Source organism: Leucoraja erinacea, chromosome 8 (assembly GCF_028641065.1).
Source record: "Leucoraja erinacea ecotype New England chromosome 8, Leri_hhj_1, whole genome shotgun sequence".
NCBI lineage: Eukaryota > Metazoa > Chordata > Chondrichthyes > Rajiformes > Rajidae > Leucoraja > Leucoraja erinaceus.
This window is the reverse complement of record NC_073384.1, coordinates 73,561,389-73,582,816: the sequence shown is the minus strand read 5'-3', so window position 1 is coordinate 73,582,816 and position 21,428 is coordinate 73,561,389. Positions and strand designations below refer to the sequence as shown.

The following is a 21,428-nucleotide window of genomic DNA, read 5'->3' as shown; positions in this document are numbered from 1 at the left end:
ATGCATATGGATGTGCAGGGAATGGAAGCCGGTGGATTGCAGGCAGATAAGAGTTGGTCTTGGCATCATGTTCTGCACAGACACTGAGGGCCTGTTCTTGAGCTGTACTGTTCCACGTTCCATTTTATAGAACATTTAACAGGAACAGCACAGAAACAGGCTCTATGGCCCATTATGTTGTTGCCAATCATGATACCCTATGGCAACCATAATGCCAACTTAAATTAATCTCATCTGCCTGCACGTGGTTTATATCCCTCCATTTCCCTCCTGTTCATGTGCCTGTCCACATGCCACTGAAATGCCATGTCTTATCTGCTTTCACCACCTCCCTGGCAATGTGTTCCAGATACCTACCACTCTGTACATTAAATAAACGCCTCATAAATCTCACAATGTTTTTGAGTATTTGACATTTTCACTCTATCTACACCTCTCAATTTTATATACTTTAATCATCAGTTCACCTCTTAGCCTCTGAATTTCCAGAGAAAACAATCCAAGTGTATCCAATTTCTCCTTTTATCTAATATTCTCTGATCACGGCAACATTCTGTTGAACTATTTCAGCATCTCCTTCAAATGTTCCACATGCTTCCTGCAATAATACTCCATATGTGGCACAAGTTTCATGCAGCTGCAACATGATTTGCCATCTTTTATACTCTGTGACCTGACCAGTGAAAACTAGGATGTTGCATGTATTCTTCACCACTCTATCTACTTATGTTTCCACTTTCATGGATCTATGGATTTGCATCCCAAGATCCCTCTCAATATTAATGTCTTTAAGAGCCCTACCATTTCATTTTCTTACATTCGACCTCCCAAAGTACAATACAACATTCTCATTCAGATTAAACTCTATCTGCCATTTACCAAGCCATACTTCCAAGTGATCTATATCCTGCTGTATTCTTTAACAACTTTCCTCGCTATACACAACTCTGCTAATTTTTGTGTCATCTGCAAATTTAACAATCAGCTCACCTTCATTTTTGTTTAAATCATTTCTATATATCACAAACAATAGAGGACACAGCACTCATCGTAACTGAACACCATTGGTCAGAGACCTCACAATAAAACCCTTCCAACCCCACCCTCTGTCTTCAATGGAAAAGCCAATTTTGAACTGGATCAGCCCAGTCACAGTGGATCCCATGGATCTTAATCGTCTGGATCAGCCAACCATGAATGAACTTGCCCAATGCTTTGGTAAAGTTCACGCAGCCAACAAACATCAGCCATCAGGCTATTAAACTTCGCTTGGACAAAACTCTGAACACTAATAGCCCATTATTTGTTATTTGCACTTTATCAGTTTATTTATTCATGTGTGTATTTACATATATAATGGTATATGGACACAATGATCTGTGTTGCAGTCAATGCGTACTATGTTCTGTTGTGCTGAAGCAAAGCAAGAGTTTCATTGTCCGATCAGGGGCACATGACAATAAACTCTCTCTTGACTTGACTCTTGAACACTGCCTTATCCTCATCAATCACTATTGTTACTTCCTCAAAAAACTCAGTCAAGTTTGCAAGCTCTGACATTCTTAAGTGTATAGAAGTGTGAAAATGCACACCCCAGATTTGGGGACAGTTTCTACCCAACTGTTATCAGGCAACTGAATCATCCTACCACAAGCAGAGAGCAGTCCTGAACTATCTACCTCATTGGTGACCCCTTGGACTGTCCTTGATCGGATTTTGCTGGCTTTACCTTGCACTAAATGTTTTTAGCCTTATCATGTACCTATCTATACATACTTGATTGTAATCATGCATTGTCTTTCTGCTGACTGGATAACATGCAAGAAAAGCTTTTCACTGTACCTCGGTACACGTGACAATAAACTAAACTGAAAACTGAAGAGCTTCTCCCTGACTGGTACTGCATCTCCCCCACCTATTTTATCTCTCTCTATTGGGTCTGAAACATCAAAACCCTACAATGTTGAGACGCCAGTCGTGCCCTTCTCTCTACCAATGCTCTGTAATGGCATTACTCTGCCGTACTCAATACCCCCCTCATTGAAGTAAATACACATCACCCCATTGGCAACGCATGTTCATTAACCAGGCCAAGCCCGTCTTCTACTTTTAATCTGTGCAGTGATTCACAACAAAACAAACAAATTTAACATGACTTTTGTGGTTGAAATGAGAGATAATTAAGAAACAAAGCCCATCATTTGCTTCATTGCACTCACATTTAAAATGCGACTAGTGCACAAGGACTGGAACTCAGTCAATGTTACTCTTATATTTAAATAATGATTTACATCAAGTTTACAGAATCATGAGCCAGGGAGGATAAAATGGATAATGCCAAAAAAGTGGCTGCCAAGTCTGTGAAGGTTCGACCCAGTCCAGTCTGCACACCAAGTCTGTGTTGCCTGCTGACTATAATCTCAGTTATCGGTCACATTTAATTCAATATTGCTAGCTTTATCACACCTGTAGGGTTTTCAATTGTATAAATGATAATCAACAAATTAAACCTGCTTGCACTGTTTATTATAGGCAGCATGGAGTAAATGAGGTGCTTGAGGAGTATAAAGAATGTAAAAATAATCTTAAGAGATTAGAAAAGCTAAAAGATATGAGGTTGCTTTGGCGTAAAGTGAAAGTAAATCCAGTAAGTAAGGTGAAAGTAAGTAAGGTGAAAGTAAATCCAAAGCGTTTCTACAGCTATATTAATAGCAAAAGGATAACGAGGGATAAAATTGGTCCATTAGAGAGTCAGAGTGGACAGCTATCTGCAGAGCCAAAAGAGATGGGGGACCTATTGAACAATTTATTTTCTTCGGTATTCACCAAGGAGAAGGATATTGAATTATGTGAGGTAAGGGAAACAAGTAGAGTAGCTATGGAAACTATGAGATTGAAAGAAGAGGAAGTACTGATACTTTTGAGAAATATAAAAGTGGATAAGTCTCCAGGTCCGGACAGGATATTCCCTAGGACATTGAGGGAAGTTAGTGTAGAAATAGCAGGGGCTATGACAGAAATATTTCAAATGTCATTAGAAATGGGAATAGTGCCGGAGGATTGGCGTACTGCGCATGTTGTTCCATTGTTTAAAAAGGGGTCTAAGAGTAAACCTAGCAGTTATAGACCTGTTAGTTTGACGTCAGTGGTGGGCAAATTAACGGAAAGGATACTTAGAGATAATATATATAAGCATCTGGATAAACAGGGTCTGATTAGGAACAGTCAACATGGATTTGTGCCTGGAAGGTCATGTTTGACTAATCTTCTGGAATTTTTTTGAAGAGGTTACTCGGGAAATTGATGAGGGTAAAGCAGTGGATGTTGTATATATGGACTTCATTAAGGCCTTTGACAAGGCTCCTCACGGAAGGTTGGTTAAGAAGGTTCAATTGTTGGGTATTAATGGTGGAGTAGCAAGATGGATTCAACAGTGGCTGAATGGGAGATGCCAGAGAGTAATGGTGGATGGTTGTTTGTCAGGTTGGAGGCCAGTGACTAGTGGGGTGCCACAGGGATCTGTGTTGGGTCCACTGTTGTTTGTCATGTACATCAATGATCTGGATGATGGTGTGGTAAATTGGATTAGTAAGTATGCAGATGATACTAAGATAGGTGGGGTTGTGGATAATGAAGTAGATTTTCAAAGTCTACAGAGAGATTTATGCCAGTTGGAAGAGTGGGCTGCAAGATGGCAGATGGAGTTTAATGCTGATAAGTGTGAGGTGCTGCATCTTGGCAGGACAAATCAAAATAGGACGTACATGGTAAATGGTAGAGAATTTAAGAATACAGGTGAACAGAGGGATCTGGGAATAACTGTGCGCAGTTCCCTGAAAGTGGAATCTCATGTAGATAGGGTGGTAAAGAAAGCTTTTGGTGTGCTGGCCTCTATAAATCAGAGCATTGAGTATAGAAGTTGGGATGTAATGTTAAAATTGTACAAGGCATTGGTGAGGCCAATTCTGGGGTATGGTGTACAATTTTGGTCGCCTAATTATAGGAAGGATGTCAACAAAATAGAGAGAGTACAGAGATTTACTAGAATGTGCCTGGGTTTCAGCAACTAAGTTACAGAGAAAGGTTGAACAAGTTAGGGCTTTATTCTTTGGAGCGCAGAAGGTTAAGGGGGGGACTTGATAGAGGTCTTTAAAATGATGAGAGAGATAGACAGAGTTGACGTGGATAAGCTTTTCCCACTGAGAGTAGGGAAGATTCAAACAAGGGGACATGATTTGAGAATTAAGGGACAGAAGTTTAGGGGTAACATGAGGGGGAACTTCTTTACTCAGAGAGTGATGGCTGTGTGGAATGAGCTTCCAGTGAAGGTGGTGGAGGCAGATTTGTTTTTATCATTTAAAAATAAATTGGATAGATCTATGGACGGGAAAGGAAAGGAGGGTTATGGTCTGAGCGCAGGTATATGGGACTAGGGGAGAATACGGGTTCGGCACGAACTAGAAGGGTCGAGATGGCCTGTTTCCGTGCTGTAATTGTTATATGGTTTATATGGTTTATGACCTGCCTTAACAACATTAGTTGGCAGAAATTATGGTGATAATTGTAAGTCGGCAGAACATTTTTGATTCATGATTTTTGGATACTACAGGCCTTTGTAGAAAAGATGTTAATGAGGGGAGATACCCTCCATCTCAATGGAACTACCACTGTTTTGTTTCAAGGATTATCTAGGGTTTTTTTTTTAGCACAGTCCAAAAGATGCGATAGTAATGGAGATGAACACCTACAGTAAATAAGTCAGGATTGTGTGTGCAGACGTCACCAGGCAGTCAATGTCACATTGTACATGTGCTGCCAACAACTAAGAACTCTACTCTTTAGCGCAATGAAAGTTTTGGACCATGAAAACGAAAAACACAGAAAGCCTATCAGACAACTAAGGATGTGAGAGCTAGTTTATAAGAACAATGCATAGCTCACCATGAGACCTTGAAGTTTCACCCAGCTCTTTTCTGGAAAATCCTGTATCATTACTATGAGAAACTGGAAGCAGGCATTCCAGTGACAAAAGAGAACGGCAACAGCAAACCAGTATGCTAAGTGCAACACTCTCGTCATACCCACATCCCACTCGTGTAGCTGCAGAAGGATTAAGTGATTAGAGATAATAAAATTTCATTTACAATACATTGCACATTATTAAATTATTTCTAAGGCATTTCATGTTTAATTATAGAAAATAGAAAATAGGTGCAGGAGGAGGCCATTCTGCCCTTCGAGCCAGCACCGTGAATCAGTTATCAAAGTAGTCATACTACACATACAAAATTATAAATGAGAATGCGAATGGGTAACTTGAAGCCTTCTCTGGGAGATCGTTGCTAATCAGTGCCCCAACTACACTTAATGTGCAGGAAAGAACTGCAGATGCTGATTTAAATCGAAGGTAGACACAAAATGCTGGAGTAACTCAGCGGGACAGGCAGCATTTTGGGTCGAAACCCTTCTCGACCGGAAACGTCACCCATGCCTGTCCCACTGAGTTACTCCAGCATTTTGTGTCTACCCTCAACTACAGTTACTTGGTTTTGCTTTATTTTTACTTGATATTCTTACCTAACCAAACTCTCTCAAATTTACTCTTCAACATTTTAATTTGCCCTTCAACCTCAGTCTGTTGGTGAAGCAACTTACAGAATTCTACTTCCAGACTTCCTGGATTTTACTCCCAAAGAGCCAATCTTCCATTTTAAGATTATATTCCTTCTCCTAAATATCCCCACCAGAGGACATGATTCTTCGGTATCTAATAAATAGATTAGATCCTTTAGTGCTCAAAGTTTAAGCCAAATCTGTGTGACTCGTTGTATAAGTCAACACTTTAAATCGGAAGAATTTTGGTAAGATTGTCTTTCTGAGGAATAGTGCCCTGAATGCTGAACTGAAGCTTTCATTCCTTTACTTTCAAATTCCAACCTTCTTTAGATGATTCAAAAAGCCCATTTAATTTCTTATTAACTCTACCTTTCAATAATTTATGCACACATACATCTACATCCGTATGCTTATCCATAGCTCCCTTACCATTACAGAAATATAATGAATTATAGAAACATAGAAATTAGGTGCAGGAGTAGGCCATTCGGCCCTTCGAGCCTGCACCGCCATTCAATATGATCATGGCTGATCATCCGACTCAGTATCCTGTACCTGCCTTCTCTCCATACCCTCTGATCCCCTTAGCCACAAGGGCCACATCTAACTCCCTCTTAAATATAGCCAATGATCTGGCCTCAACTACCCTCTGTGGCAGAGAGTTCCAGAGATTCACCACTCTCTGTGAAAAAGTTCTTCTCATCTCGGTTTTAAAGGATTTCCCCCTTATCCTTAAGCTGTGACCCCTTGTCATGGAATCTTTTGCAGATTCAATGTACATGTTTTTTTTAATCTCATACACAATCTCTGCCCTTACCACCATTTGCCACCTTTCCCCTCACTTGACATGTAACTTGTGTCTCCAATCTGCGCAATTTACTTTCACTTCTAACTATGTCATCAGCAACATGGATATCTTTTCTTTCACTCACCAATCTCAGCCATGATCATATTGAATGGCGGTGCTGGCTCGAAGGGCCGAATGGCTTGCTCCTGCACCTATTTTCTATGTTTCTCCCAAGTATGTTTAGTGCAAATATGACACCCTGTGTAAATTCTTAGGAAACATGACTGAAATCTCAACTGCATGGCGCTGATCTTAATCAGCATTATGCTATTGGTTTTCAAGTCAAGTCAAGTGTGTTTTATTGTCATATGTCCCAGATAGAACAATGAAATTCTTACTTGATGTAGCACAACAAAATATGTAAAGTACACTGTAAACAATATGATAAACGAGGGAGAAAAAAGTTCAGTGTGTATACATATACGTACTCACAAGTACACACATATACATATAAATACATAGATATATAATATATATACACACACACATACATACACACACACACATATATATATATATATATTTACACATACACACTCACACATATATAAGGTACAGGAGCCTGAAAACTGTGACGTCCAGATTCAGGAGCAGCTTCTTCCCTACAGCCATCAGGCTATTAAAGACCTTAACCTCTAAAAAGCTCAGAACTACAATTAAATTATTATTATCATTATTGCACTAATGTGTGTGTGTGTGTATATATGCTTGTGTGTCTGTGTGTATATATGCTTGTGTATCTGTGTGTGTATATGCTTGTGTGTGTGTGTGTGTGTGTGTGTGTGTGTGTGTGTGTGTGTGTGTGTGTGTGTGTGTGTGTGTGTGTGTGTGTGTGTGTGTGTGTGTGTGTGTGTGTGTGTGTGTGTGGCGGTTCCTGGGAAGTAGGCTGCTCCCTGGTTCATCCCCCTCGGCACTTAATAGACTGGTCCGGGGGCGGGGCCCAGCTTCGAGTTGAAGAGTAGTTGGCAGTTGGTCTTCAGTCTCCCACTGAAGCAGAGAATAGTGTGCCGTGTTAATTAAAGCCTTTAGAGAATTCATCAGTCTTCTCATCTTCATTCCGGGCTCTCCACGCACCCGCTACACTGGTGACCCTCAACATTTTGTCGCAAGTCGCGATGGACCCGATTATGCTTCAAGACGCACAACCCGGTCAACCGCCGTTGGCCCAGGCCGGCCCCGCAGATCTCCACACCGTCGCACTGAAGCTGCCTACCCTGTGGACCGACGAGTCTGAAATATGGTTTGTCCAAGCCGAGGCGCAGTTTGCACTGTGGGGCGTGACGGCAGATAGCACTAAGTACTATTCTATTGTTAGCTCCCTCGACCAGGCCTCTGCACATCGGGTTAAGCCTTTTCTCTGCGCCCCCCCCCAGTGGCAAACAAGTATGAGGCCCTTAAGGCCCTACTCGTACGTACGTTTGGCCTCAGCGAGGCCGAGCGGGCGACCCAAATCCTGCGGATGACTGGCCTGGGTGACCGCCGGCCGTCGGCCCTGCTGGGCGATATGCTGGCCTTTATGGGCGACCACGAGCCCTGTTTTCTTTATAACCATGATTACCTGCAGCAGCTCCCGTCAGACATCCGCCTGCAGCTGACCAGCGACCCTTTCATCAACATGCAGTCGGTGGGCGAGCGTGCCAATCAACTTTGGATGACCCATCAGCAGGCCCTGGATGCGTTGGAGATCCCCCGTCAGCGCAGGGGGCCGCACAGCAGGTCGGGGCTTCATTCGACCGCATCTCCGCCGCGCCTAAACGCACTCCGCGGCGGGAACCGGCCGCCATTGCGCACCAGGACGCCTGCACGTCGTCCCAGCGTGGCCTGCCGTCAATTCCTTTGGACGCCACCAGAGGTCGCTGGTGGTCGGATCAGCCCGCACCTCCACCTGTTTCTTCAGACGCCAGCAGGGGGAGCTGGTGCTAATATCACCGCCGCTGGGGGGCTGCAGCTCGTCAGTGTCGGCAGCCCTGTACGTTCCCGGGAAACTGGATGGGCCGGCTGTCAGTGATCGCTTCGGCGGCCGGCCAGATTCATCGCGTTTGCGTGGGATCGCCGCACTGGGGCTCGTTACCTCATCGACACAGGGGCAGAGATAAGTGTGCTGTCTGCTTCTAATGGCGTCCGCACCAGTAAACGCGACCCCCTCCTCACCGCGGCAAATAGGAACCCAAACCGCATGTATGGGGTGGGCATGCTCTCCCTCAACTTCGGGGATGGCCGCTTGTCATTGCTGACATTTCCCAGCCGTTGCTGGGCACGGACTTCCTACGCGCACATTCCCTGCTGGTGGATGTGTAGCACCAGCGTCTGGTGCACTCTATAAGATTGGAGCCGGTTTCCCTCCGCGTGAGCGATCCGGTCGTGCAGCTATGCCAGTGTCTCAGCGATCATGGGCTGACCATCAATGTAGTCAAATGCCGTTTCGGGGTGACGTCCATTGATTTCCTGGGCCACCACGTCACTCCGTAGGATGCAGTGCCGCTCCCGGCCAAAGTAGACGCTGTGCGCCAGTTTCTACGACCTCCAGGAATTTGGCGGGACGGTGGCCTTCTACCACCATTTTGTACTGTCCGCTGCCAGGATCATGCGCCCGCTGTGTTACCTCATGGCGGGCAAACGAAAGGTCGCATATACTGATGAAGCGGTGGAGGCTTTCCACCAGGCCAAGGAGGCCCTGGCTAGAGCCACGATGCTCGTGCACCCACGGACAGATGCACCAATCGGGCTGACGGTCAACGCATCCGAGGTAGCAGTTGGTGCGGTGCTAGAGCAGCTGATCGACAGGCATTGGCAGCCTCTGGCCTTCCTCAGCAGGCACCTCAGCGGCACTACAGTGCCTTCGACCACGAGCTCCTCGCCCTTTACCTCAGCGTGCACCACTTCCATTACTTTTTGGTGGGGCGGACATTTACAGCTTACACGGACCACAAGCCCCTCACCTTTATGTTCACCAAGGTTTCCGATCAGTGGCCCGCTCGACAGCAGCGGCAGTTGGCTTTCATCTCGCAATACACCACCTCCATTAGTTTCATCAAGGGCAAAGACAAGAGTAGCCGACGCCTTGTCTCATCCCGCGGTCAACGCCGTTTTGCAGGTGTCCAATGGCATTGACTACTCAGCCCTGGCTGCTGCCTAGCTGACGGATGGGCAGATGTCCACCTATCGTACCTCAGTTTCAGGCCTGAGGTTGGAGGACGTTCCATGTGGCCCCAGGGGTGCGAGGCTGCTGTGCGATGTCTCGACTGGGCAGCCACGGCCCATCGTCCCCATCGCCTGGCGGCGCAGTGTTCGTGGTGCTCCATGGGCTGGCCCACCCTTCCATTCGGGCAACGACGGCACTCGTGGCTTCCCATTTCATGTGGCACGGGTTGCGCAAGCAGGTTGGACATTGGGCGCGTCCCTGCATCCTGTGTTAAACTGCCAAGGTACAGCGGCATGTGCGAGCACCGGTCCAGGCATTCTGCGCCCCTCACCAGCGGTTTGACCATATCCACGTGGACATCGTGGGGCCGCTACCGCCTTCTCGTGGCTTCACCCACCTCATGACCGTGGTCAACCGATTCACGTGGTGGCCAGAAGCTGTTCCATTGACAGACACCTCTGCCGCCACGTGTGCCCATGCTTTGGCGTCACACCGGATTGCCCGATTCAGGGTGCCGTTAGACATTACATCTGAACTTTGGTCGGCCATGGACCGCCTTCTCGGTGTTAACCTGCACCGCACCACGGCGTATCATCCGCAGGCGCACGGTCTGGTGGAGCGTTTCCACCATCAACTCAAGGATGCCCTGAAGGCTCGGCTCAAGGACGCGGACTGGGTCGGCACATTGCCGCGGGTTTTGCTGGGTGTCCGCACCACGCCCAAAGAGGACTTGGCCACCTCCTCAGCTGAGTTGGTGTATGGAGCCCCGCTGACTGAGCCCGGTGAGTTCATACCATCAGCGCAGGGCCAGGCAGAGCAGCCATTAGCCGCCCTGTAATGGCTTCGAGACACGGTGGGCAAGCTGGCACCGGTGCCAACATCTCGCTACGGTTCGTGTAGGCTGCACGTTCCATCCGCTCTCCAGGACTGCTCGTTTGTTTTCCTGCTTCGGCCTTACGAAGGACAATTCAAGGTCCTCGAGCGTGGCCCTTCAACATTTGTCTTGGACATGGGGGGTCATCGTGAGACGGTCTCCGTTGCGCGGCTGAAGCCGGCACATGCGGACACCAGCCAGCCGGTGCTACTTGCACGACCTCGCCCTCGGGGTTTCGCCTCGGTTCCGGCCCCTTCCGCAAGCGCCCACGCCGCCACCTTCACCTGGCAGTGTGTCTCCGGGTCCTGTGCCTGCCGTGGTGCGTACACGGGCTGGTTCTATCGTACGTTCCCGTCTGTTTCGTGCCTCTTCCTGGGAAGTAGGCTGCTCCCTGGTTCACCCCCCTCGGCACTTAATAGTCTGATCCGGAGGCGGGACCCAGCTACAAGTTTAAGAGTAGTTGCCATTTGTTGTGGCAGTTGGTCCTCGGTCACCCACTGAAGCAGAGAATAGTGTGCTGTGTTAATTAAAGCCTTTACAGAATTCATCAGACTTCTCGTCTTCATTCCGGGCGTTCCACGCACCCACTACATCTATATTACTAAAAGTCTGATCTTGACCACTTCCTGTTGTTCCGTATATTGATTTCAGAAAATATGCTGCCACTTACGGTTATGATTTTTAGTCATCTTACTCAAGAGTCCCCCTTCGCTGCGCAGGACAAAGATTTTTTCCCATCGATAAAAAATAAAAGTGTTATTAGTGTTTAAAAAATGTTGAGTCTCTCTCCTGAAGGCCACATCCGTTCTGGAGGGACTATAAAACCCGGAAGTGTGGGCATGGCAAGATGGTGAGGGAGAGGTCTCCACTCGCTGTCTTTAGTGGCCTTGCACCCAGCTTGAAATGGGATGAAACTGCACTTGAATTTGGTGCCCTTGTACCCTGCTTGAAATGGAATTTCAAGGAATAGCCAGCCGTGAGTCAACTGCGAGCCCACCAGCCATGAGTGAGCTGCCAGCACAACAGGCTAAAGGTTATTTATTGGTCACAAACACCATAGGTGTAGTGAAATGCCTGTTGCCAATGCAGCACATAAAATAAAGAATACAGACTTAACAATAATAAAGAGATTTAAACAGAAAAACATCGACCCACAATAGTTCCCATTATGAGGGAAGGCACAAAGTCCAGTCCCCATCTCATGTCCACCCATAGTCGAGCCTATTGAGGCCTCCGCAGTTGCCTTTACGGAGGCCCGATGTTCCAGGCCGTTCTCGCCAGGTGATGGTGCTCCGTGTCGGGAGAACCCTCTCAGCGGCATGAGAAATCTGGAACGGCCGCTTCCTTACTGGATACCACGGCTTCCGAAGCCGACAGGCCGCGCTGGATGGAGCTCCACCACTGGTGATCTCGGCGAGAGATCCCAGGCTCCCGATGTAAAGTTCAGCGTCGCCGCCCGCTCCACAGACCCCCAGCTCCGCGATGTTTTTCTCTGCGGTCTCAGCTCACTGGAGTTCCAGCACGGCGAACCGGGCAAGACATCGCCTGCTCTGCGATAGCGCTGCAGTGCTGTGCTGCCGCCGGAGCCGAGGTTCTGGGTGGTCCCCTCAGGAAACTTCGCTCCAGACCCACTGGTAGGCCGCGAGGACGGGTCGAAGGTGCTGCCCGGAGAGAAGCCGCCTCTCCTACTAGGTAGGGACCCTGAAAACTAGTTCCCCCACCTCCCACATAAAAATGACTAGAATTCCAAAAACAAAGTACTAAAACCCACAAATAAAAAAGAGTGAAAAAACGGAAAGCAGCAGGCTGGGCAGCCATACCATACAGGACGGCGCCCCCCACTTCAATCACTCAGGCTTGAGTGACTGAGTCTCCAGCCCAATAATCCATTCGGCCCACAATGTCCATACTAGCCCTCTGGAAACCTGTCCCTTCAGCGCACAGCACCCATAATAGCACTCCAGAAAGTGTCCACTAATATTGGAATTGGTGGAGAGGTGGAATATTGCGTCATGGAACCAGCCCTCCCGTGTGATGCTGGGACCCAACGGATCCCACTCAGTCTAGTGTGTATGTATATATCTATCTATATATTAAAACTGTGTGTGTGTGTGTGCGTGTGTGCGTGCATGTGCGTGTGTGTGTGTCAGATTCCATTTTCAGATTAGATTTTTGGCCTTTGATTCCTTGGTCCGCCAAAACCGCACGCAGAAACTCCGAGATTTTTTCCATTTCGGTAGAGATTTCACTTTTACATTCTCAAATCCATTCCTCATTAAATGTCGTCATTTTTATGTACACGTTTTAATTAAAATCCTTCCCCCCCCCTCCCCAAAATTTCAAATTGTTTAAAAAAAACAGTTCTCACCCATAGAATGTTGGTGAATGTTCCATCGTGTGATGTCACAATGCCATCCCTCACAGATGACCAATTGGAATGGATCTCATTTACATATGCCTTTGCCCCCCCCCCCCCCCCCACACACACAGCCTGTGTCGAAACACTGGGTGTGAATAGAGCAAGAGAATTAGGAGTGATAGGGAATGGGGAATAGATGGACTGCCCCCTACCCCTCCCACTCTCCGACCCCCCTCTCCATTCTTCCCCCTCCCCTCCCCTACCACATCTCTCTCCCACACACCTCTCTCCTCCTCCCCATCCCTCTCCTCCCCCTCCCCCCCTCCTTTCAACCCTCTCCCCCACAACCCCTCCCTCTTTCCCCCCCTCTCCCGCCACCTACCCATCTGTCCCTCTTCCACCCACTCCCCCTACCCCTCCCTCCCTCCCTCCCCACTCATCCATTTCTCTCCCCCCTTCACTCCCCCACCCTCTTCCCCCCCTCCCTTCCCCCTCTCTCCCCCTACACCTCTCCCCCTCCCTCCCCACTCTTCCACTTTTCCTCCCATCACCCTCCCCACCCCACTCTCTCCCCCTCCCCCCCCCTCTCCTTCCCACTCTTCCCCCTCTCTCAGCTCTCCCCCTCCCTCCACTCTTCCCCCTCCCTCCTCCTCTTTCTCCCTCACCCCCTACCCCTCCACACTCTTCCACCCTCTCTCCCCCTCCCCCACCCCTCTTCACCCGCATCTCCCCCCACCCCTTCCCCTCTCTCTTGCACCACTCCCCGCTACCCCTCTCCCCCTCACTCCCCATGATGTGCTTTATTGATAATTGCATCAGTGCGCTGGGTCCATGAAAGATCTTCGGAAATATGCTTGCCCAGGAATTTGATGTTTAATGACTCTCTCCACCATCGTCCCGTTGATATAGACAGAATTGTGGGTCCTCATCCTTCCTCTTCCAAAGTCAATAACGATTTTCACAGATAGACACAAAGTGCTGGAGTAACTCAACAGGTCAGGCAGCATCTCTGGACAGAAAGGATAGGTGACGTTTCAGGTCAGGACCCTTCTTCAGATTGTAACATCACATATCCTTTCTCTCCAAAGATGCTGCCTGACCCGCTGAGTTACTCCAGCACTTTCTGTATATCTTTGGTATAAACCTGTACCTACAGTTCTTTGTTTCTACATTTAACCACTTCCAGTTTGCTTTGTGTCACACTAGAAATTCAACAGAATGCTTCTGCGCAATGGTCACCCATATGCTGACATTATTTCCTATATCCATCCAGTGTGTCGGCTTGGAACAGGACTCCAAGATAGAATGCAAGGACTTTATTTTGCTTGTGAAAGGTCCATGTAATTTTCAGACCCATGAGATAGCTATTTTTCTTCAAACATAGATAGAAATCAGTCTGAAGAAGGGTCTCATCCCGAAACGTCACCCATTCCTTCTCTCCAGAGATGCTGTCTGTCCCGCTGAGTTACTCCAGCATTTTGTGTCCATTATACTGTAGATATGTCAACGTTAGATAAAGTCTCGCTTGATAAGTCATGGAAAGTCCAGTTGCTTTTTACCGCAGCACTCTTTTAGTAATACAATGAAACATTGGCTTAAATTATGTGGGTAGTTACTGACAACTAGATTTATGGCCATTGGTCTGAATCGTACTGTATCAGCTAGGGAATTTTAGTGCAAGTAATCACGTTTTCTTTGACTAAAAGCTAGTCATTGGGTGGCGCCGCATGCGGCAGTCTCGCCAGCAGCTGTTCATCCTTTCATCCTCTTTATTATATTTAGTCTGTCTAAAAGGAGGAGGGAGGGGGAGAAAGGGGGAAACCATCTTCTCAGTCACTACCTGGTCGAGGATGCTTCTATTCTCCAAGTCGCATCTTCACCCCTACTCACGGCCTACCATCTGTATTGGCGAGGCCTTTCCTGCCAGAGCTTCAGCAGCGGCACAGAACTGAAATACCAGGGATTGACGTGTTGGTGCTCCGGAGTGTTGGGCCGTTTTAACATCGTGGAGCTGTGGTTTTCGGAACTTCCAGCCACGAGTGGCGCTGACTTTAACATCTCGGAGTCCTGGAGACCTGTTGCCGGAGTCGCCAGGGTTGAATCTCCGTCCAGCTCGGCCTGTGGACTTCGGTCTCCGGTAAGAAGAGGCCGATTCGGAAACTCCAAGCCGCTGAGAGTGTTCTCCGTTCCAATGCCGGTGCTCCAATCATCCCAGCGAGAGGGCCTGAAGGCCCGACCACAGGTGGACAGAGAGGAAGAGGACTGAACTTTATTGGTTTCCCTCACATTGGGAAATGTTGATTCTGCTGTGTGGGGATGTTCATGTTCAATTCTATCGTGTATTGTGTACTTTTTATTCGTGTGGCTGTAGGGTAATTCAATCTCACTATACCAATTGGTGCATGTGACAATAAATGTCTCTTGAACTCTTCGCTCCAGTCTGTGAAATTGTGAATAAAATAAAATCCATTTAGTTCACTATTTTCCTTCAGAAAAGTAAAGGACATCTGCCAACCTTATTCAGTTTTATTTATTGTGATGTTAGATGAACCAATGCTGTTGACGATTAGCTCCTTAGTTTAAGGGCAGTGAGTGTTCAAAATTAATGGCATCCGTCAGAAATGCCCTTACCCAGGTAAAAATAAGAATAAACAGAAACATTGCTAAATTGCTAAACACTAACTCATGTCGTCATTCTTAACCTATGTAAATGAAGAGATGGACTTCAAATGGTCATCATTGTAGTGGCCATTTGGCTTATTTTGTGTGTCATTAATTATGGCATGTGCCTTTAAATTTTAGACTGCCCGTTATTATGTGGGTGGGATTTATGATATATTCTGGGGCGTGTTTGGTGCTAGGTTTCTTGCGCAGAAGCTTATTGTTAGTTTTGGGACTTGCATGAGGAAGGCATACCCTTTGACCATGCAAAGTGTAACGGAGACACAATGAGTTATCGAACCTTTAAAGCGATATGCTGGAGTTTGATGAAGATTATAGTGTACGAGTCAGAAGAAGGTTGGATGTATACCTTATTGTTTTTCAACAACAATAAAGAATCTATTAATCAAAAGACTGTGTTGTGAAGATTTATCTGTGAAGAAGACCTGAAGGTCTCACAGAAAGCTCACGTGTGTATTACGACATTCTCCTTAATCATGTAGCCACTTAGTGGCTAGAGGGAGTAATCTCTGAACGATATAAAAATCTGCCGTTCCAATCATCTACATTTACCAAATACAAGGAAACTTCCCCCCTCCCTCCCCAAACCAAATTTTTAGATCCATTTTGATTTTATCAAATTTGGCATCACCAACTACATCTACCCTCTGCTCCCTTATCGTTTCTGAATGAACACTAAAGGGCCTGTCCCACTTAGGCTATTTTTTAGGCAACTACAGGCGACTAGGCTGTCGCCACATGGTCGCCGGGGTGTCGCTTGTATGGTCGTGAGTAGTCTCCTCAGTTGCCCAAAGAGTCGTAGCATCTTTCTGGTCACCGCTGGATTTTCAACATGGTGAAAAAAGTTCAGACAGTTGGCGACAGTGGATTTGACGCCAATGAGCGTAGCTTGACTTCTACTGACGTAGGTGCTGTCGTAGTTGTCACCAGGTTAACGTAGGCTGTTGACGGTGCTGACTTCGTTTTTGTTTATGTTGTTAAATTATTCTATTTCAAATTTTATATCGAAGGCGGTGTCCAGTCGTCGGTTGTTCGGTGACCTTCTACGACTATGACAGTCGCTTAAAAATAGCCTAAGTGGGACAGGCCCTTAATACTCCCAACTCCTAAATGAATTACAAGCCTGGTAATAGATAAAGATAGATGGATGAAGCTTGTTGAACAATTTAATTAAACAATTCTTACCTCTTTCCAATCCTGCATATATCGCATCAGGTTTGAGAATCTCAATAAACGTAGCAAGCTCATTATTCTTGTTAGCTTAACAAGGCGGACTAATCGAGAAGTAGCATACCCTACGGGAGACACATCAAGACCACCTGCAAACTTTTAAGACAAACATATATTAATACTCAAACAATATGACTTTTTTGGAAATGGGATGTGTTTTAATACTAGTTTCATACAAAATGGATACACGTCCATATGATAGTGGTGCAGATCATCTAAAAACAGCTGCCTTTAGTTATTAATTTATTTATTTTTTAAGTGCTGGGGGAACTGGAGGTCAGGCAGGACCTGTGGAGGCAATGGACAGTCTAAAACAAGGAAACCGAGCCAATACGTCATCTGTCCATTCCCTCCATAGGTCCTGTCTGACCCACTGAATCCCTCCAGCACTTTGTACCTTGCTCACAAGTCCACCATCTGCATTCCCTTGCATCTCTTAAATTTGGTTTCTTGTCCAGAGGTTTTATATTGTTTTTTGAAAATTGATGAAAGTTGTTACACGGTAAAGGACCTGTCCCACTTACGCGACATTTGCAGGCGACTGCTGGCACCCGTGATAGGTCGCCGAAATTTTCAACATGTTGAAAATTCAGTGGTGACCAGAAAGACACTACGACTCTTTGGAGACCTCTCATGACCATACAGGCGACCCCTGGCGACATGTTGCAGGTGACCTCTCACGACCATAGGAGACCTCTCATGACCATACAGCCTGTATGATCGTGAGTGGTCTCCCATGGGCGTGAGAGGTCTCCAAAGAGTCATAGCGTCTTTCTGGTCACCGCTGATTTTTCAACATGTTGAAAATCTCAGCGACCTATCACTGGGTGCCGGCCTAAGCCTGGGAGGTTAGAGTTGAAGATACCTTTCATGAATCTGGATGTCAGAGGGTGAGACCCAACAGGGTGGGTCCCGCTTCTAGCAGAATATGATGAGAAGGCACATTTGGCACAGAAAATGGTACTGTAACTAATTATGTCAAAGACCCATTCGAAAATGAACTCCCAGTCGTCAGTTATCCGTGCCGTATATGTCTCTGAATTAATTATCATGCATAGGATGGTTTCCCCAGTCACGGCTGAACCAGCAACTCTGTTAGAATTAACTATATATGGTTCTTATATGATTCCCAACACAATACAATTTATTAGTGAGATTAAACGAGTACTTACCAGTACGAAGTTTGATCTGTATTTTATGAGGAGTTACGATGAGGGATTACGTGAAGAAACCCACCCAGTGCGCAGGCGCGGCATACTTCCAAGCAGCGGTGTGGAATCACAGGTAGACACAATATTGAAGTAAAGATAGTAAAGATTAAAGAGACATCAGCTCGAGTTTGATCTATACAACGAGGGTGGGAGCGGAGGGCACGTAATCCCTCATCGTAACTCCTCATAAAATACAGATCAAACTTCGTACTGGTAAGTACTCGTTTAATCTCACTATTTTACTTCGGAGTCACGTGAGTGACTACGTGAAGACTTCAAAGGTCTGTGATTTCAAACCGTGTAACAGCTATATCACTCACTGCCGAAGTTCATCGAGGGAGGAAGTGGTATCTAAAGACCAACGAATTTGTTAGTTTTTTTTTTTTTGAAACAAAATTGTTTATTTAACAATAACAAAAATAGCTCCCCTGGGCTTTAAATTATAAGTTTGCAGATTCTAAAATTTTGTCCGCAAACAAGTCCTTCTCCATCAGCGGTTTGTGGTAGAATTTCCGGAACGTTGATTCCCTTGACCATCCCGCTGTACTAAGGATGTGGTCTATGGGAACCTGCATCCGTTCCGCCGCTGACGTGGACGCTGCCCTGGTAGAATGGGATTTAAAAACATCCGTGTTAACCCCCGCGGCTTTTAAGACCTGTTTCAACCACCTAGATATTGTCTGGCTGGTAACCCGTCCAAAAGGCTTTTTGTGGCTGACCCTTAAGGCTTTTTTCACTCCCTCTAAGCGTTTGGGTTGTGTCTACGTAGTTGTATAGATGGGTCACTACACACAGCCTAGGTTCTGGAGGATAGGCCCGGAAGATTAACGGAGAGTTGGGCATACCTGGCCTGCTTTGTTTTACCAACCCCGGCATGGTAAATGTAATGGAATCTGGGGTGGTTACCATGTTGTCCAGTCTTAGTTGATGCAGCGACTGAACCCTTTGTGCAGAGACGAGCGCCATGAGCATGAGGGTCTTGAGAGTGGACTGCTCCAGACTCAAGGATCCCACCGGAGGCCAACCTCTAAGGTGTGACAAAACTACACTTACATCCCATACATGGGTGTATCTGGGTGTAGGGGGTTTAGTATTTCTGTGTAACCTTCGATTCTCCAGCATCTGCAGTTCCCTCTTTAACACTGTGTACACTCTACTGCGTTATCTCTTCAAGATATGCCTACCTTGAAGAAGTTCTCCTCTTCTCTCCGGAGACAGTTTCACAACCTCCTCTCTAACTGTCCCCCATCTGTGATCCCACCCACACCCCTGATCAGTCTGAAGAAGGGTTTCGGCCCGAAACGTTGCCTATTTCCTTCGCTCCATAGATGCTGCTGCACCCGCTGAGTTTCTCCAGCTTTTCTGTGTAACCACCTACCTCCATGTTCATTTCTGGGAGCCTTTGCGATGGGTTTGGCCCGAGGGTGTCCTTGTTGGTGCTGTGGTGGGGCGGCGTATCTTCCCACGGCTCCGCTCTGGGCCCCGCTCTAAAAAAGAGCTCTGGGGGTAGTGGGAAGCGGTCACCAGGCTTTCACCAGCTCGGTACCTGCTGGTGGATGCCGAGGCGTGCTGCCAACTGGGTGTCTTCACCCTGCTCGGTCCTGGCCCTGCCCTCATGAGGCCTACAGGCTTGGCCGCCTCTTCCAGCTCCTTGAGCCTTTTCGCCAAGTCGGCCCCGAATAGTAGCGCCTCCTTTTCTGGCGCCGGAGCTTTGCAAAGGCCCGCGTATTTGGGGTTGAGGGCAGGCCTGATGTTTTCACGCCTTAAATTGTTGAGCTCATACTGCGTGTTACACATTAGGGCCAGCACGTCCTGCTGAGGTGTAGAGAGCTCCTCGTTACCCGTGGACCGAGCAAAGGCGGTAATGGCTGCGGTGTGGAGCTTCAGGATACGCTGCATCTTCAGCTCTTGTGTCCTGATATGCTGCCCCAGCTGGCTCCATATCTGGCCGTTTATGGTCTTTACTCGAAGCGCTTCGCAGTTTTCCGGCGCTGTGGAAGTGTCGAGGGCCTCTTGTAAGATTTTCTCCTGCAATGGCTTATTGGAGAGCCTGTTGATACTGGCCGCCATTCTTGGCACTAGCATCATTTCGGTCCTCGGGGGCGCCGCATACCTGCTGACTACACCCAGTAGCTCTTCTTCCTCCAGCTCGCCTGGCATGCTTGCGCTGTCGTCCGCCTGCCCTTGTGATAGGCCAGCCCAGTCCTGGCCTCCCTTACTGACCTCAAACAAGGAGGGAACAGAAGGGTGTGGTGATGGTTTGGAGGAGGCCACAGCCCGTCCTCCTTGGAGATGCCTTGCCTGCATCTCCTCCTCGAGCATCTGCTCGAGCAGCTGCCTTATGCAGCTTAAGCGGCTGTCTCCCCGTTTCGCCGGTGGAGAGTGTTCCCGTTCCTCCGACGAGTCGGAGGCCACCGGCCGGTCTGTTTTTCGGGTTGATTTTCTCCCTGTGCGGGGCGTCGCAATCGGCGGCACAGGGAGCGGCTCGGCGTCGGGTGTGCGGGAGCGTTCAAACAGCTCCTCCGCCGCTGGTGGCTGCCGCCCAGATATTGACCCCTCCTCGGGTGGAGTTGGGCAGGCAGTCCTCTTTGTTGGTCGCTTGCGGGTAGCCATAGCTTTCCTCCGTTAGCGACTCTCTGTAATACAAAAGACTCACTTACCTGAGGTCTTGTCTTTATCCTGCCGCTGGAGAGCCTGGCTCCAGCTGCTGCCGCTGTTGCGCTGCTGACGTAATGCCGCGCCTGCGCACTGGGTGGGTTCTTCACGTAGTCACTCACGTGACTCCGAAGTAAAATTGTCACTTGAACCTCATAGAGGCTCAAGTGAAATGTTGTTTCTGCAGTCATACATACAAGAAAAAAAGACCCAAGACACAACACAATTTACACAAGACATCCATCACAGCGCATCTCCTCCTCGCTATGATGGAAGGCAAAAAACACTTATGTCTCCCCTGCACTTCCCATTCCCCTCCCGATGTCAGAGTCAAAGTGAGAGCCCCCGGCGGGCGATGACAATTGTCCCGCGTCCATTAACGCCGCGCCGGGCAATGCAAGGCCACGCTCCGGGTCTTGTTGTTGGAGCCCCCGGCGGGCGCTGGCAAATTCCCGCAGCCATTGAAGCCGCGCGGGGCGATGATGTAAGGCCCCGCTCCGGGTCATCCTCGACCCCGCTACTCGGGCGGGAGAAGTCGCCGTTGCGGAAGCCCCGAAAAGCGGTCTCCCAGCAGGGACCCGACAGGGAAAGGTCGGGTTCTCCGTGCAGGGGAATGATTTTAAAAGCCCCCCCCCCCCCCACAACCCACACACACATACCCCATCAAAAAAATAAAAACTACATTAAAACGGGACAAAAAATAACAAAAAGGCAGACGGGCTGCAGAGGCCGCTGCGACGCGAGTCATTATTAGCGATTATCAACATTAGCGGTAACCATGGCTGCATATATCTATAAAATATATATCTACT

At 47.7% G+C, this 21,428-nt stretch overlaps 1 protein-coding gene across 2 annotated transcripts in view; it reads right to left on the bottom strand.

Moving 5' to 3' along the window:
* The window catches only part of LOC129699851 (potassium/sodium hyperpolarization-activated cyclic nucleotide-gated channel 4-like), a 144,594-nt gene that overhangs the window by 104,162 nt on the left and 19,004 nt on the right, over positions 1–21,428 (bottom strand). The window contains exons 4-5 of one of the 2 annotated variants that reach the window (XM_055639986.1): positions 16,706–16,846; positions 4,942–5,100 (exon numbers count right to left, since the gene is read on the bottom strand). The exons of the other annotated variant lie outside the window; for it this stretch is intronic. Of the exons in view, the coding sequence (XP_055495961.1) occupies positions 4,942–5,100; positions 16,706–16,846 (300 nt within the window). The remainder of the gene's footprint in view (positions 1–4,941; positions 5,101–16,705; positions 16,847–21,428) is intronic. 2 annotated transcript variants of the gene reach the window in all.